General features: G+C 28.8%; 1 protein-coding gene across 1 annotated transcript; it reads right to left on the reverse strand.

Moving 5' to 3' along the window:
* Positions 1–2989: 2989 nt before the first annotated feature.
* LOC107453644 (uncharacterized) lies at positions 2990–16897 on the reverse strand. The gene is made up of 5 exons (XM_016070538.4): positions 16629–16897; positions 16457–16500; positions 16295–16360; positions 7812–7869; positions 2990–5764 (listed from the first exon to the last, which is right to left on the reverse strand). Exons 1-5 carry the CDS (start codon positions 16719–16721, stop codon positions 4679–4681), a joined length of 1347 nt encoding a protein of 448 aa, XP_015926024.2. The 5' UTR covers positions 16722–16897; the 3' UTR covers positions 2990–4678.
* Between the last annotated feature and the right edge of the window lie 571 nt (positions 16898–17468).

Genomic DNA, 17468 nt, shown 5'->3' on the forward strand with positions numbered 1-17468 from the left:
AAAAATTAAACCACAAACGCTTTTCATTTTTCAAAACTGTGGCTTAACTCCATATTAACGTTTGGCGCCATTTTCAAAATAAGCGTAGACGATGCTGGCTTTAGATAGGCTAAACTTGACTTAAACAGTCATGAGTGACAGTTGCAAACTCACGGCAGTTATAATTTGCAAAAAAAAAAAACTCATATTACGACGGAGCCTTCGAAAAACAACCTTAATAATTTTTAATAAGATTTATTTTTTGCGGGTAATTTTTATTTACCATATATGTTCTTATTTTGCTTCACACATGTTAGACGCCAAATTTTTACAATAATAATCTCAGTCTGGCTGCGTTAAAGTCGCAGACAAGTTTAAATTTAATGAAGATAGTGCTGCAAATTGACTCAGTAAATTCCGCTACCGCACTGTGGGCCAGAAGACTATGATCTTTGGCCAAAAGTAAAAAATTAATTTTTCAACTAAAATATTAGTAGGCAGTTTTAATATATCCCAAATTAAGTATTCATAATCATTCCAAACATTATAATTTACTTTGTGGACCGACTACAGAGTACAATTTAATGAAAAATATGTTAAAAAAATCGTTTTAAACGTAACTTTTAAATTTTTACTTCAGAAATATATATAGGAATTTCACCTTACTGTTACATTTTTATCAGAGTAATTAGTGTTAAATTATAATAAAATTTTTCAATTTGTTGGATAAGTTAATACTCTTAACAAACTTATAGTTTACATCTTATCATTCGGCATTTTTCAATGTTTGAATGACTTACGAAAAATAATTCCACGAGGTAATTAGCTAAAGTTTCTTTTGTCTTTGTTCGAAAAAACCTGCCCCGTTTCGCAAAGGTGGACTAAATATACCGAAAAACAAAAATTATGCTTTTTTTCATGTTTTCGCGTTCTCTTGTAATTAATTCGCGTTATTTTGTAATATTACTTCGGAAATATAATTTTCTTTTCACTTTTAACATAAAATTACGAAAATTATTATATTTTCATTGCTATATTTAATTATTTAAACGTACTATATTACTTTTTTATTTTTGCTCGCCATATTTTAGCCGACATTTTTTTTATTTTATTGGTATTTTCAGAGTACTTCAAAATTTCAACTCTGAATTCAATTTAGCTGCATATAAAAACCCCTAAATACACATTTTATCGAAATATTAATTTTGGCCAAGAAACCTTGGATGCTGTCCCACTGTGTACAGGGAGGAATACCTTTCTCGTGAAGTTCCCGATTCTAAAAAATTTATAGGAAAAGAACAAAAACAAATTGCAAGACTTACAATGAATAAAACAAAATGGGATTTCATCATGTCCTTTATTACATGAAGTTTGTATATTTGTGACCAATGACTACACGAGGCACATATTTTGACATTATAAACTCATACAACATTACTTAACTCAGAAGTAAACAAGAAAGCAAAAATGGGACTAGTTGATGATATACATAAATTGAATGTACAAATGAGTATTGTTAAGTACACAAAAATGGCAAACAAAACAAAATTTTAAAAAATAGAACAAATTTCATCAAGCTCAAAAACAAATTATCAGTATCACTAGAAAACTAGTGGTATTATAATTAAATCAAGCAAAAGGGGCCTCTTATAAACATCATTCATTACCTCACCATAAAAATTAAAATAGGTCTATTTCCAAATTTAAAAGGGGAAAAAAAATACCCACTTTTGCTTCAACTAATTTTAAGAATTTTAGGATTAAATCTAAAAAAAAAGTGTAACTTAGTATGACGTAAAATTTACGTCCTTAAATATATATTTTATAAAAATTTTGAAACTCCCTGAAGTAAGTCTTTTCCAAAATTAAATATATCAAATTCAAAATTTTTTTTCTTGTGGTCTTAAAAAATTTGATGATAAAGGGTTATAGGTTCTCGTGCAATCATTACTCATACCCTTATCCTCAAAAATAAGCAACAGAATTCCACTTTATGCGTTTACGTAATATTTAAACGGGCCTTAAACTTAACTTATTTACTAAAATGTCATTAAAAACCTTTACAGCTCTTCCGGTTTGAGAACAACTTCCGACACAATTTGATGATATTAATCTTGGTACTGCCTGAATGGGTAAAGTAGCATTTCGTGTTTTATCTTTAAATTAATGGTTTACATTAAATTGTTCCCAATATTTTTTAACTTTTCAGTTTTTAAAACCATTACTATCAGAATTAATTTATAAACTATTGATAAGCAATATTCAAATGATTTAAGTAAACTGAAAATCTAACGTTTACACTGCAGAATCCAATAATGGCAACAAAATTTCAGGCTTAAAAAGAATTGGGTTCAACTTGTGTTAAACGTAGAACCCCCCATTTTCTGAAGTGTAAAAATATTATTTTATAACAAAAACCCACATTTTTGTGCATTACCTGAAATGGCAACATATTAGATTAAAAATGAAAATAAAACTAAAAATTTAAAAACTAAAACTGACAAGCATTGGTTAAAATCAAAGTCTATTTAGAATGGTTAGTGAAACATTTTAAATCTTATAAGCAAACATAAGTGCAAGTGTAAATTTGAACTCTTATAGTGGCACACATATATATTTAGTTCAATAAAATCTAATGAACTGAGAATAAAACAAATTGGGCAATAAGGTTTAGTTTCAATTTGGTATAGTACTTAGGTTACTTTATAGAATCTGCACCACTTAGAAGGAAGATGCTAAGAATATCACAAGTCAATCGTATGCAAATGCTTTATAACATAGAATAATCATTTTTTTTTTGTCAATTATGTGTGGCTATCAAAACTGAATTTTTTATTAGCGGAAAATTCAACTGGTACAGTTTTGCACATTATAAAAATAAAATTTTTGGCTTAAATTTTAATAAGCAGAATATTGTGATAATCTTGTTTTAGAGCAATCTGTATTCATACAAAAATGACAGAATCAGGGATATATTTAATTTTTTTTTTTTAAAAACTAAAACTTATAATTTTAAAAACAGATATTATAATCAGGGCAAAATTTCTTTTAGATATAATTTTATTTTAATAAATTACCATATGAAATAAATAGAAGTTGAATAATACTTCAAGCACATATCAGGATGAATCTAAAAAAATAGGGGCCAACGAAACTCAACTTTGGTATGATACTATAGTAATTTTATTACAATGGAAAACCCAAAGGTACCAATGGGGAAGTGGTTCAACACTAATATCATATTTACAAAGGGGGTTCTAAGCTCAATTTTGAACCAATTATTTCTTAGCATAGAGTTAATAACTTAACTAGCTAATTTAGGAACAGTAGGATTTTTAACGTATCTAAATTTCAGGGAACAAGTCGTACAATAACTCAAAACAACTACGTATATTCATGGAAGATTTTTATGTGTGTAGCTAATTTTCCCCATTAGCTACACTTTTCAGAGAGGCACACATTTTAGAGGCCCATGTTCATGTGCTGATGAAAATGTGCGAGATTCAGACAGGCTGAACATGAATCATGATATTGATTGTTTGTGTGCTTAGAACGCACCATCACACTTTTATTACATATTTTTGTAAAGGATAACCTCTTACAAAAATATAGCATTTTGATATCTATCACTGTAAACCATGTTTTCAATTTTTTTTTCTTTTTTTTTAAGAATCAAAATTTTTTATACAACATATATACATAGCTTTACATTTCAACCTAATTCAAATATGTACACTTGAAATAGAGTGATTCTGTACAAAATATAGACAAAATATACTTAATCAAAAAATATAACCAAGTTATTTACAAAGTTGGTGTAAAAAATGAACGTTTTTTTTTTTAAATGTAAAAAAGTTCAATTTGTAAGGTCACAATTTGGTGAGAGGAAAAGAGAAGTTTTGAAACTAGTTTTCATAATCATGTAACAAATACTGTTCGTTTTATTCTTTTTTAATCTAAGGATACTAAATTATTTTTTTAATACTAACCTAATTTGAAAAAATAAAATTGAAAACTAAATAATCTTAAACATAATTTTGAATATGACGCATTTAAAAAAATAAAAACAGCTACAATATTGCTTCTAAATGTTAAGTTAAAAATTGTGAATGACAACTATTATTGCAAATATTTTCATAAAATATGAAACTTTAATTATTATAATATAAGTATAAATCATTATAAATAAATTAGTTTTAAGCTTGGTGAGAATAATTAAAATTTTAGGTTAGAATTTTAGAATAAAAATTCTGCCTTGTAGAAGAATCTATTTGCACATTTTCAAAATCGATATTAACTGTCATTTATAATTATAACCATGGTGGTAACATGGTTAAAATTTTAATGGAATTGATATTTAAAAATAAAAAATTTCTCCTAGTACAATTTTATTGTACATTTATAAGTAGAATTCAAAAACTTTTTAGTTAGCAAATCGAATAAGGATACATTAATAAAGGTTGCATACATATTTAATTTCGTATGCATAACTGTTATCCAAATAAACTTAAAATTTTTTTTCTCATTAACTTTAAATTTGGAAAAATTAAAAAAAAGAAAAGGATTCATTACGTTAAAGAGTACTTTTTATTTTAAGCCTTTGGCTTAAAATTCCGAACTTAGGTTTCACTTTAATTTTTTAATAACCTATCCGAAATTTTTTTTTTTTTTTTTTTTAAATAAAAATGTATTTATTCATTCAATTAACTTCCATTTTCTGTGACTCGCTGATTTTTACAGGAGATTGTTCAATACCGTTCCGCTCCCGGAAAAATCCGCTGCTTGTTGAACATTCTCGTACAGTCACCGTAATTTGATTCGATGTGACATCTGTAATGAAAATATTGTCCACTACGGAATTAGGCTTTAACCAGATTTCCGGGGGCGCTACGGCGCGAATGTGATGACGAGGTTCCGCGCAGCTGGGCGGCTTGTTGTCGAAGAACACGCGGTTGCAGTTGTCGTGTTTCGGCTGCAAGAGACTTGAGGGGGCAATTCGTGGGGATGAGGGAGGGGGGAGACCGTTGGGTGGAACATCTGGTTTTGCCAATTCATTATTGTTCTCTTGATCAGAGTGGTTAGCGGGTGATTCCGCCTTCTCCACTACAACGTTCTGTTCTTCACAGCTGTCTGTGTTATCACTGTTTGTCAAAATAGTTCGTCGGCCCGTCACACTGCCAATAGTTTTAGGGGACTGGCTAATTTTGCCCACTGTCGACGAGGAAGAACTTTTCCCGGGCGTTCTTCCGACGTTCGATTTTTTGTTCGTATTCTCCGTCAACTTCTTCGACGCTTTCGCCTGATTGAGTTCGTCGGGCGTAAGAAATTTGGGGCTCTTGGCAACCATCCTGGGGCCTTTGCCCTGGGGCGTCGGAGGGTGACCTTGGGCAGAAGAATCGTCGCGCTTCGATGGCTCGCAAACTGGATTGGCAATTGTTTTGTCGTTTGTTTCAACTTCGGCCGTCGGTGTGGGACTAGAACTGCCGTCATTACCATCCACATCAGCTTTTTCCTCCTCACTGCTCCCCTCCACCGATTCATCGCGTTTTCGCTTGAGGCCCGTCAACGGGGGGAGTTTATCGGCATCCACCTTCGCCTCCTCTTCTTCGGGAATGTCTTGAGATTCATCCGCCTCCTCCTCTTTGAAATCACTATCGTTTGCGGGCTGCGGAGTAGGAGAGGACTCTTCAGGGGAGGAGGGTCGACCAGACTCCTCCGCCTCCCCCTTTTCTTCCTGCTTGATGTCACCATCTGCTTGGGGAGAGACGAGAGCGGCGTTTCGTATCTGCAAATAATACAGGAGAAAATTATTGGCAATCATCAGTAAACGGGAGAAAGTACCCTCATATATACATAAAAGAGGGGTGGATACAAGGGAAACGGTAATAACAATGATAGAGCAGGCAATAGTTGGTTGGTGGGGGGTTATAATTGGAACAGTTTCGGACAGCTTTCTTTGAATGAAATATGAGAGAGGTAGAATGAATCAGAAACCAGTTTGAAATAAAGATAATGAGATAGCTGTTCAAACACCCTTCATGGAAAATTAAATACTGTAAACGGAATGTGGTAAAAGTTTTTTTCCAATGGGAAATGATACACTTTTTAATCTAAATCAAAAATATTAGCAAATCGGAGAAAAAAAGATTTTATTTTTAATGGCGAGTTTAATTTTTATAAATATTAATAAAAAATACATATATGTCACGATAAATAATTGAAATCCGTTTTAGCGTGCAGTAATTAGTAAAATTTTATTGTTTGTATAAAATTAAAAGAGATAGTATTAAAAATTAATATTATAGAATATTTATCTAAAGAGGGTTTTTTAAAACAATCCATAAAATTTAAGAAAATTTGAATCATTTATAATCAATTTAATAATAGTGCATTCACCCTCAACCCATATTCAAATGGCTATTTTTTTCTCTTCAAAATTTGGTTACTCCATACAATAAAACAAGGTCTTAAATTAACATTTCACATGCACGATGTAAGTTATATGTTCTCCCACATGGCTATTTTTATGGCATATGTGGAGTTCATGACTTTTATATAAGCTCATTAATTTTTTGTTAAAATTGGCTTGATTTAACCTTTCCATGGGATTAAAGAAATATAATCCCTTTCAAAATTGGTAGTTTATGTCATTCTCTCAGGCAGTAAAATTAACGGAAACAAAATAAAATGCATATCATACTTCACCAATAATTGGAAAAAAGGTGGAATGATGTTTCTTGGTTAAATATTCAAATATAATTCTTGATATTATTTTCATGATTTGGTATGCTAATAATAAATTATATAATAATAACCATTTTTGAAAAACCGACCAAAATTTTAAGTTTACGACTACCAATATTCAACTCTGTAGGTGGTTAAACATTTTCTCCATTCCTATATTTTGAACACCATTATTAAAAAATTAATCAAACATGAGATGGCAAACTTATGGCACATGTGGCATATGATGTATATGTGGCTCATAGGTAACTACCTCTCACAGGGTATCTGTAATTAATAAATTAAATGTAAAATTGACTGTAAGAAACCATAATGTTCCAGATTTATGTGTTATTAAAGACAATAAGCTACGATTCGTCATAGAGACATGGCTAATAAGATTCAGCAACAGACAGTCATACTAAATGGGATATTGTATAAAGTTTTTAAATATATTGCAGTTCATCCTTATACAGTACAAAACCCGTTATCCGGAAATCAGAAAACCGGAAAACCAAAAAACCGGAACGAAATTCGATTAGTTTTCCCGTCATTTTTAAAAAAAAAATTTTTTTCGTCATAAGATTTTAGGATTTTTCGTTCTTTTTTTAAAGATGTTTAATTACCATCATTTTGGAAATAATCATTAGTGTATTACTTCATCGTTTTTTCTTCCTTTTAAGATTATTTCCATTTTTTTTTTTTTTAGTTGGGTTTAACTATAAAAAAATGGCTTTTTGCAGCGATTCAGAAAACCGGAAAAATCAGTTATCCGGAATATCGATGGTCCCGATCGTTCCGGATAATCGGTTCCCTACTGTAATATAAAAAGAATACAATTTTAAAAAGAAAAAGCTTATCTAGTTGGGCATTTTAAAAATGTCAATATTCTTTAAAAGAAAATAATTAATACATTTAAAATTGTATTGAAACAATCTCATTTTTTATACTTTTATTTTTTAAAAATGAAATAGAACAAGAATATTTGGCTCATTTACAGAAAAAGGTTTGCCATGCTCTTTAAGCTACTCATCAGTTCCTACGATCTTGATTTAAATAGTTAGATAGTTTAAAAAAAATTTAAAACAAGGAAAGAAAAAGTTCTTTACCTGCGTTAGATGTTTCGGCTTACGACCTCTTTTCTGTGGCCCCACTGAATTCTTTTCTCTGAAATTTTAAAAATAAAAATTCAATATTCAGGTATAATTCTTCACCAGATGTAAAATAAAATACTAAGTTACATAGACATAGCAATTTTAAAATTGAATTAACCATTTTCCTTGGGTACTCAACTGCTGGTTGGAGAGTATGTAAAAATGACACTTTTTTAATAGCTAGTCTTTAACACTTTCCAGGTAGTAATTATTTGTAGTAGTAGCTAACAATAAATAATTCTTCAATTGGGTACTTGCACTTCAAAAAGACGATCACAAATACCCACACTTGTTACCCATGAAGTCAGCGCCAGTTGATCGTTTATAAGCAAAATGGCATGTTAAAGTTCAGCCAAGTTTCTTTAAGTTAGAATGTTAATTAACATGAACTTAATTAAATACAGCACCATATAGAACATTAAATTTGTTGATATATAATTCTTTCTTGTAAATTTCTTTTACTTAACTTAGATTTATCATATATTCATGTATTTTATTGTAATCATTATACATTTTTGTTTTGTGCACATGGCAGCCTCAATACATAATTAGTTTGTTTATGTTCTACATAACCTTGTGTCTCACTTTGTGTTAAGTAAGAAATATATAATGAATGAATTGAAATCTTAGTGAAAGAAAATAGAATAAGTTGTAAAAATTACAAAGATGGGAAACTGATTAGAAAATGTTCGCAATTTAAGATAAGATTCAATATTAGTAATTTCAAAATCTCTTAAACAAAATAATAATAAAAAAGTAGAATTTCAATAACTAATAAATAAATGCACAAAAAAAATGAAAGCTTCAGAAGTAAATTAGCATAGTCTCTCAGTTCACTAAGTTGACAAATCTGGTTAATTGAACATTTCAACAATTTCACTTCATTATTAAAAAAAAAAAATATTCATGAGTGCTGAAAATTTAAAAACTACAAATCCACCAGGAAAAATAAAATGCTTAAATACTTTCTACAGTCAGTTTGCTATACCTAGAATGAAAAAGTCATTCTTCGTTAGAGAAGAATGAAAAAATCTTCATGTAAATGAAAATGAAGAATGAAATTCAAGTAAATGAAGAATGAAAAAGTCTTCATGATTTTAGAGCTACCTACAAACAAATCATATAGATATGCTGCAATTTTTTTTTAAAGTGGAATTTTGCTTGGTAATAAAAATTAGTATTGGAACGGTTATAGTAAAATAAATCAAATTTAAAAAATATTTTTCATAAATATAATTTGCATAATATTTTTTAATCAGAACCTAAAATTATTAATTAAAAAGTTTTTCTAATTTCAAATGCAGCTGATCATTTCAATTGGAGTAAACAAATCAATTTGTAAATGACCCCACAGTTAACCATTTTAAAATTATTGAGATCTATATTGTTTATACAGAGTTTTCCCAAGGAATAAAAAAAGGCAAGGCACTTCCTCTCTGAAAAAGACACTTTTAGTTTTGACAAGGCACTCACTTAACATCATAAACATTTATCAAAATGTGTAACATCATGTAATAAATGAATTTTATCCTCAACAATTTTTAATCACCTCTCACACCAATTTATGAGTACGTTTGAAAAAGTAATTTTTTCTCGTAATCAAAACATGAGAAAAATTTATTTTTTATTACAATAATTAATGGCATGCTAAAAGACAATCTCTGTGCATATTTTTTTAAAAAAAAGTGAAGTACAAAAAATAATTTTTATTTAATAATTAGTTTGAAATATTTTTTCTATAATTTTAACTGAAAACTATTAAGAACGGAACATTTAAGGGCTCAATTAAAAAAAAAGGGTATTTATGTAAACAATAGTTTTAAAATTTTATTAATACCCTCCCCCCTTCTGAAAAAATATGCATATAAAAATTTAACCAGTTTGGGAATAAACCTAATAAAGTAAATATTTATAATGAATTAAATTTAAACAAAGATAATTTTACCAATGAGTAGCTATTATTTAAACACTGAATTAGTTTTTTTCAAAATTTATTTTTCAAAAAAGGGCAAAGAAGGTGCATTTATTAGGATTAAGGGGACAAGCAGGGTGGGCTGCACTTCAAAAAACGCTAGGGAGAACATAGGTTTATATGACTATAATTGTTTATATGATAAATAATACGAAGAAAAAGAGATCACATCAAATTTTTGTGTAATAGCAAATTTAGATCACCCTTATAAAATTTCATGGTAGTAGAAAATTTTAATTATAAAGTTTTTATTATTTTTTTTATAATTCAAACGTTTTCCAAATGCAGAAACAAATAGGGAAAAATGCACAAGACGCTTCAATCACTCATGTATACCTAGAGTATGGTTCCCCCAAGATTAAACGCTGAAATATTTGCAATTTTAGACTTGTCTATTAATTAGAGAAGGGGAAAAAATAGAATTCCGCTGATCTGCGGAAAAATGGCAAGTTTGACCTTATCCTAATTAAATTTAACGAATAAAGAAGACAGGAAAATTTTGATTGACTTTCCTTAACTCATATGGAAAATCTTAATTTGTAAATATCCCCCAGGTTAAAGGATTGTGGCACTGATGAAAAAAGAAACAACAGTGCACTAGTATCAATATCATCAGCTCGTTAAGGATGGAGAGGGAGGTTGACGCACAAAGTTAGCTTGCATCACAATTTTAAAGTATTTAAAACACCTCCTTAAACTGATTTATCATTTACATAAGAGGACCGAAAAGGCTAAAGTCTTAAAACGGGCTTCCCACTCAATTTCAGAAAGAAAGAAAAAAAAATCCCAGACTTTTCCCAGGTATATCAGGTAAATTTCTATGGAAATCCAAACCCTATTTTAACTATACCATGCGATTTTTCATCCAAAAACTGTAATTTCTTTTTATTATTTGTAATATCAAATATTAGATTATGTTAGCAAAAACACATAAAAGAATGAGAATGGAAACACAGAAAAGTTTCACTAAAAAGTGAATTCCACTTTTAATATAGATACATATTCCATTTTAAATATAGATATACTTTATAAAATAATCATAATAGATGTTAGAATTATTTAACTTGAATATCGATAACTAATTACTGTTGCTGATAATTTGTTATTTTCAGGTATGATATAGGAATCTTCCAGGTTATCTGTTAGGAGCATTCCCAGCTTTTTGGAGTTAAAATAAAATACCCTGACAATTCCAGGATTTCCCTGACCCGTGGGAACCCTGTTAAAAAGAGACCAAAATGGACTTTACCCAAGAAAACAGACTTAGGAGGGAAAAAAAAGGAGGACCATTTAGGGCCCAGCGAGTATTACCATTTTGGGGAGATATAAAAACACTCATTGTTATAATGATAGTAGTATCTATCGAAGTTTTAAGTTAAAATAAGCACAGCAAATAATAATAATGATTGATAAATAATATTTTAGTTTAAGGAAGGAATCTCCCTAAACCTGAGTAAAACTTAGAACAAGACTATATTTACTGATTTGTAAGCATTTAACAAAAATAATTAAATAAAATATGAAACCAAAAATTAATGAATATAAGTGCTAATATTTAATAAATTGATTACATGGCCGGATGTGTGTTCTATAGAGATAAGTTTGGGCTCGACTTAGCAGGCCTTATACTTAATAACTGTACGAAACATTTGCTTAAAGTAACAAAAAAGTTTATGAAAATTCAATCAACAGACAGAGTCTGCCTGAGCCGGAAAACTTGAAGCAACAGCCGGGAACGTGTTAATCTCATCTCTAGCACCCTCAAAATTGCATGGTCAAAATCAGAATAAAAAACACATTACCTACATAACATGTATGCTCGAACAAGGCCATATTGCCCACATTAAAGAGAATTCTAGCAGGGGCCATATTTTATACACTGTAATTTCTTCACTCGAATATAATCAAATCAAGAATTGAAAATAACAATGTGAAAGCTAAGAAACAAAATCATTTAATCGATATTTATCATTGATATAGGTAGCTATAACATTTATTTATTTGAAAATAAATTATAGTCTAAATTTTGGTTGATTTTTTATTTTTTTGCCAAAAAAAGGTATTTAAATGTGTTTTATTGAATGAAAAAAAAAAAGTTTTTAGTAGTTTTTTTTTTTTAAAAAAAATTTGTGTAAGTTAAGGGGGCTACCTATAACTGATATAAAACTTTCAGAAAATGCAATTTTTTAATATAGCAAATGCAATGGACAAACATAAAACTAGAGGACAACAATTTTGAGTGAAGCGCCACTTGAGCAACAAGTTGAATAACGAAGGGCTGCTCACGTATTTAGACATGTTGACGATAAATACGATCAATTTTATTAAAAACATTGGTATTCTGAGGATTAAATTTTATTATTAAGAATGGTAATATATTATTTAAAGAAAATTAAATACTATAAATTAATAAAAAACAGATTACTTTTTAAAAAAATATTTTCTCCCTTTTTTAACAAAAAATTTATATATCAATTTATAAATACAGGGCCAAATTTACTACCGTTTAGCGGTACCTTCACAAATTCAAATTTAGGAAAAACGGAATAAATTTTCTTCAAATTTTATTTTTGTATCCCGTAAGAAACATGAAATTCATATTTTTGTGTTCGATTTTTTAATATAATTTTTAAATTTTACAAATTATGCCTAAATTTTCACAAAATAGGTACCTCTCAGAAAAACCAAGACAGATCCCTGATATATATATATATATATATAGAGAGAGAGAGAGAGAGAGAGAGAAAGAAAAGGGTTGTCTTATATCACGTAATACAAAATTTCATTTTAAAATAAATTCTATAAGAAAATAACAAAAATATGCAAGACTCACAGAATGAAAGTATAAAATAAGTATTTTAATGAGTAATATAAATTGTAAAATAATGTTTAAAAGAAAATTTATATGGTTTAAACAAAAAATTAAAACACAACCATTATAATAAAAAATATGATTCTATATTTATTTGTTACTATACTTCAGATGATATTTCTATCTCTTGGAATCATTAGAGGTTTCATAAATTTTAAATAGAAATCATTTTCTTTTTTTTTTTCTAAATAAAACCACCTACAAAAAATTACAAACAGTAGGCATCTAAAAAAGTTCAGATTTCGAAATTTTCACACTACAATAACATTGTATTAAAATACCGGTATTCAAATACCTAAATGCGTAGCGCTGACGAAAATACGGTGCAAAAATAAATTGGATTTACAATTAAATGGGCACAAAATTTTATCAAAAAGTTAATATTTAATTGCACAATTAGAAACTCACATGTCATAATAACACTGTAGTTAAAAAAAAGAATCTTTAAAACCACAAGGAAAAAAGCATAGCAATAATTGTACAGAAATAAAACTTGTTTGAATTTACATTTAAAGTATGAATAAAGTAAAGAGCGTCAATAAGTAGTTATTGAAATGCGTTATTTAATATTAGCATGTTGTAATAAAAATCATAATCTTTGAAACACGTGAGGACGTAAATCTAAAAAATGGTGGAAAAGTAATGGTGAGTTCACGATGAAATCGCAACAAGACAAAAAGGGATTATTTAAATGTGTTTGAAACTCGAATATCATAAAAATATCTTGAGAAAAATACCAGATTTTAGAAATCAGATGGAAAAGAGTAGCAATAACTATCTTTAAAAAAAAAGAAAGAATGAAATCAGTGTAAATAAATCACATAAAAAAGTGATAAATTAAATGTACGAGTTATAACAGCGTATTAAACGTATTTGGATTTTAAAAGCCATGTGGAAATTAGTTATAACTGCCAGAAAAAAAAGAGAAGAAAATATTGAAAAATGATCGGTTTTATGACGAAATCAGCAAAAATAAAGCGAGTCAAAAAGTGAGAGGCGATACTTCAGTATCATGATCTGTTGTGCCAAATAGATCTTAAACTTCCAATTTAAAAAAAAAAAAAACATGTAGGTGTTTGCCCGGGGGCGACTATAAGTCATACCTTTAGAGTTGATCCCTTTCTGCGATTTTCGTTACGGCCGCTGTACAGAAGCTAAAGATTTAGCGATTATTCTGCCACAGAACAAGACACGGAAATCGCCCCAAGTGATTACGCAAATTCATCATCAATTATTAATATCATATTAAAAATATTGTTTTATTTTTTTTTTTAAAAAAAATTTACGCAGAATTCCAAAGCAATTATTGCAGAAGAAGCAATTGAGAAACAATATAAATATACAACAGAGTCTGCGTAAATCGAGCAAATCAATTGATGAGTCAAATGTGAGATTCAAAATGTTTCAATTTAAAAAAAAAAATTTTTTTTCTTGTTCCATCGTGTTTAATTAATAAATTCGAAAAATTTACATAGGTTGCTTAATTAAAAAGAGAAAATTCTGAACTGTTAAATTAAATTATTCCTATGTTAGTCTACTGTTGTTCAATGATAGTTTCGAATGAATATTTTTTTAAAATTAGAAATAGCCTCAGACTTGAGCAATATCGCTTCAAAACATGCTACATTTCAAAATCCTACATATTTGCCCTGTGGCCGTGGCAGAATTTATTCTAGCTATCTGAGACAAAACTCTCTAGCACTAATATCTTTCTGCAAGATTACTTTTAGTAATAACAAACATATGTTACTAATTTAAAATTACAAAAGCTGTGACAAAAAAAAAAGAAAAAAAAACAATGTCAGGGGAGGTGACGCACCAACTCTCATCACAATAAAGAAAATAATTAAAACTCATGAAATCCGTAGTAGTAATTGGCGAAAAGGTTAGTGACAAAACCACACGAAACGGACTCCTCAAATGCGTGTTTCATTTCGAGAAGGTTGTCATAATAAACAATGTCATATAAAAAATATCAGATTAAAAAACTATGGAGAAATCAATAGAAATAACTGCCAATAATCCGATAGTATTATCGACTTAAAAGGTAAATACTCAAATGCCCGATTTGAATTTTCTATAAGATTTGAAATATAGTTTAAAAATCCATGTGAAAGTCAATATCAAAAACTGCCGAAAATACAATCAAAACATTACATTGATTCACGTTACTATCAGAGTAAATTGCGCTCGTCAGAAAGTGATTATCTAAATCCATGATTTAAATATTACGTGTAAAGTTCTGTAGAAAAGAAAATTTAATTTTTTACTTTTCAAACAGAAAATCTTTCTGCAAGAACTTTGGAACGTTCTGCAACAATGTCATTGCGAATTTGCTTCCGGGCATATTTGTTACTCAAAAATTTAAAATATTTCAAAAAACTTTTTGCGATACTGATAAAATTTTCAGAAAATATGATTTTTCAATATGGTGAATGTATTTGGCATATGTTACATTACAATGTAAAGTAAAGCATTCACGCAACAGCCAGTTATCAATCAGGGAGGTTAAGGCTCGACAAGTTTTTGACCAACTAGACGATTGGTACCCTTTCCTGACAAGTTGGTACTCAATGATTTGAAGCTGGGTGGGCTTCCCCAACCACCACTGGGGGAAGGGGATGTTAAAATATAAGTATGACAACAAATTTGAAAAATTGGTGAATGTTATTTAATTAAAAATAGAAAATAATGAGCTGTTTAATTATATCAATGCTATGCAAGATTCTGTTTTACATAACTAATAGTATCAAATGAATAATTTCTTTAAAATTATTAATTGCATCAGATTCGAGCATTAATGCTGGAAAACATGTTACTTTTTTATCATGATAATTAATAAAAAATATAAATTTGTTACAGAACTTTAACAAAATGCAAGAGAATAAGTTATTGTCTCTTAATAGGAATGTTAAGGTAAAGAACTGTTGGGAAACCTTTCAAATATCTACAAGAAACATTTTATATTTACACATTCTTTAAGTTTACCTGACAGAGAAGAAAATTTTGCAGTTATTAATAATTATTAACTTTTATACAAATCTCAGAGAAATGATATTTTACAAGTTATATTAATTCCGAATTGTTTACTTGCAAGCACAAAATGGGGTTTTCAATACCCAAATAAAATAACAAAAACAATAAAATTATTGCATCAATTACGTTCTTAATGGAGAAAATATTCAACGAAAGAAACTTTAACATTTACAAGTATAAAATTTTTCACTTATATTTATTTGATCAACAAGAAAACAATCGTCCAAAAAAGAAGACTATACCTACAAAAATAAATCCAAAACATTATTCAAAATGTTTTAGCAATATTACTAATACGAAATTTTAGTCTCATGGATAATTCATTTAAAATCAGTATATTAAATACAGAAGAGATTAAATAATTGATAAATTATTAATTTTATATTTACGGTACATATTAAAAATTGTTTACACATGGTTGTCATCGATTAATTATAAAAATAAGGCAATGTTTATTTTTGCATAAAAATTTCGTATAATATTTCATGCTTATATTTATAATACCATTGCGCATGCTCAGATTAGCGCCATATTGATTTGCAAGCAAAAATAACTTACCTTGCATTAAATGCATCAATAAGTTGAGAATCGATTATATTTTCCTTCGGTTCCCATGTATTGTGCCTGTGTTAAATAAAAGTAATCCATAAGATCTCATCGTAAATCACAAGTAATCACAAATATAATCACGTAAACACTAATTATCCAAAATATACTAACTTTTGGCTCCAACCCCTCCATTTTATCAAATATTCCACTTTGCCCTAAAATTAAAACACAAAATTAGGAGATTTAAAATGAATGACGTCATCCAATTGGCAAAGCATAATTATCTATCCTCAAACTTGCAAAAAAAAAAGGCATGAAAAAAAATCCACCGAAGTTTGTTTACCTTCCGTATGCGCTTTTTCTTAATGCACTGGGCAGTGAAAACGTTAGGACCTAAATTTGACATGTCGGTATCAGATTCATCATCAGATGCCATTCCTTAGTTACATCAGGCTAATTAAAGCCATGATAATTTGATTTCAATGAATAGTGCTCACTTAAAATATATATCTAACTTAAACACGGTTCAGTTTCAAAAGTATAACAAGGATTTCACTACGTCACGCACCTAGTAAACAGAACAAAATTCTGATTGTTCAAAGAAATTGATATGGGACAAGCTGATAAGGTTGCCATAAGTAAAGGATTTCGTCGCCAAATATTAACATTTTGGCGATAGTGTAACTGAATTGAAGGCATAGTTTTGCAAAGGAAACAAATGGAATGAAAAAATATAACTAAAAATAAAAAGTAACAATAAAATAATGTAAATATTTCATATCGGTTAAAGAAACGCAACTCATCTGCGCGTGAAGACGTTTAAATAATATTGGTGATGCAATACCAGGGGAAATTTAAAAATTGATTGATAATTAATGTAAAATTCTAACGATTACTAAAACGATACTTTGATGATTATGTTTCTCAAATAAAATTTAGATTGGTTCAACGTGGTAGTTTAAAATAAACTTTTTAAAATTTTTTTTTTAGGTAAATAAATTTTTTTTTATATTTTTAAGTAGTTTTTGCCAGAACTTTCTTTTTTAACATTTAAAATGAGGAGTTTCCCATTTTATTTGTATTATTTTTTTAATTTTTTTTTTTTTTTTTTTTTAAGGAAGTTAAAAAATTTTTATTTCTAGTACAGGCAAAACTTCGGCCAATTACCGACTATGCTGCGGCC

The sequence above is a fragment of the Parasteatoda tepidariorum genome, chromosome 5, assembly GCF_982258835.1.
Source record: "Parasteatoda tepidariorum strain Cologne lab strain chromosome 5, Ptep-v5.0, whole genome shotgun sequence".
Classification (NCBI taxonomy): Eukaryota; Metazoa; Arthropoda; class Arachnida; order Araneae; family Theridiidae; genus Parasteatoda; species Parasteatoda tepidariorum.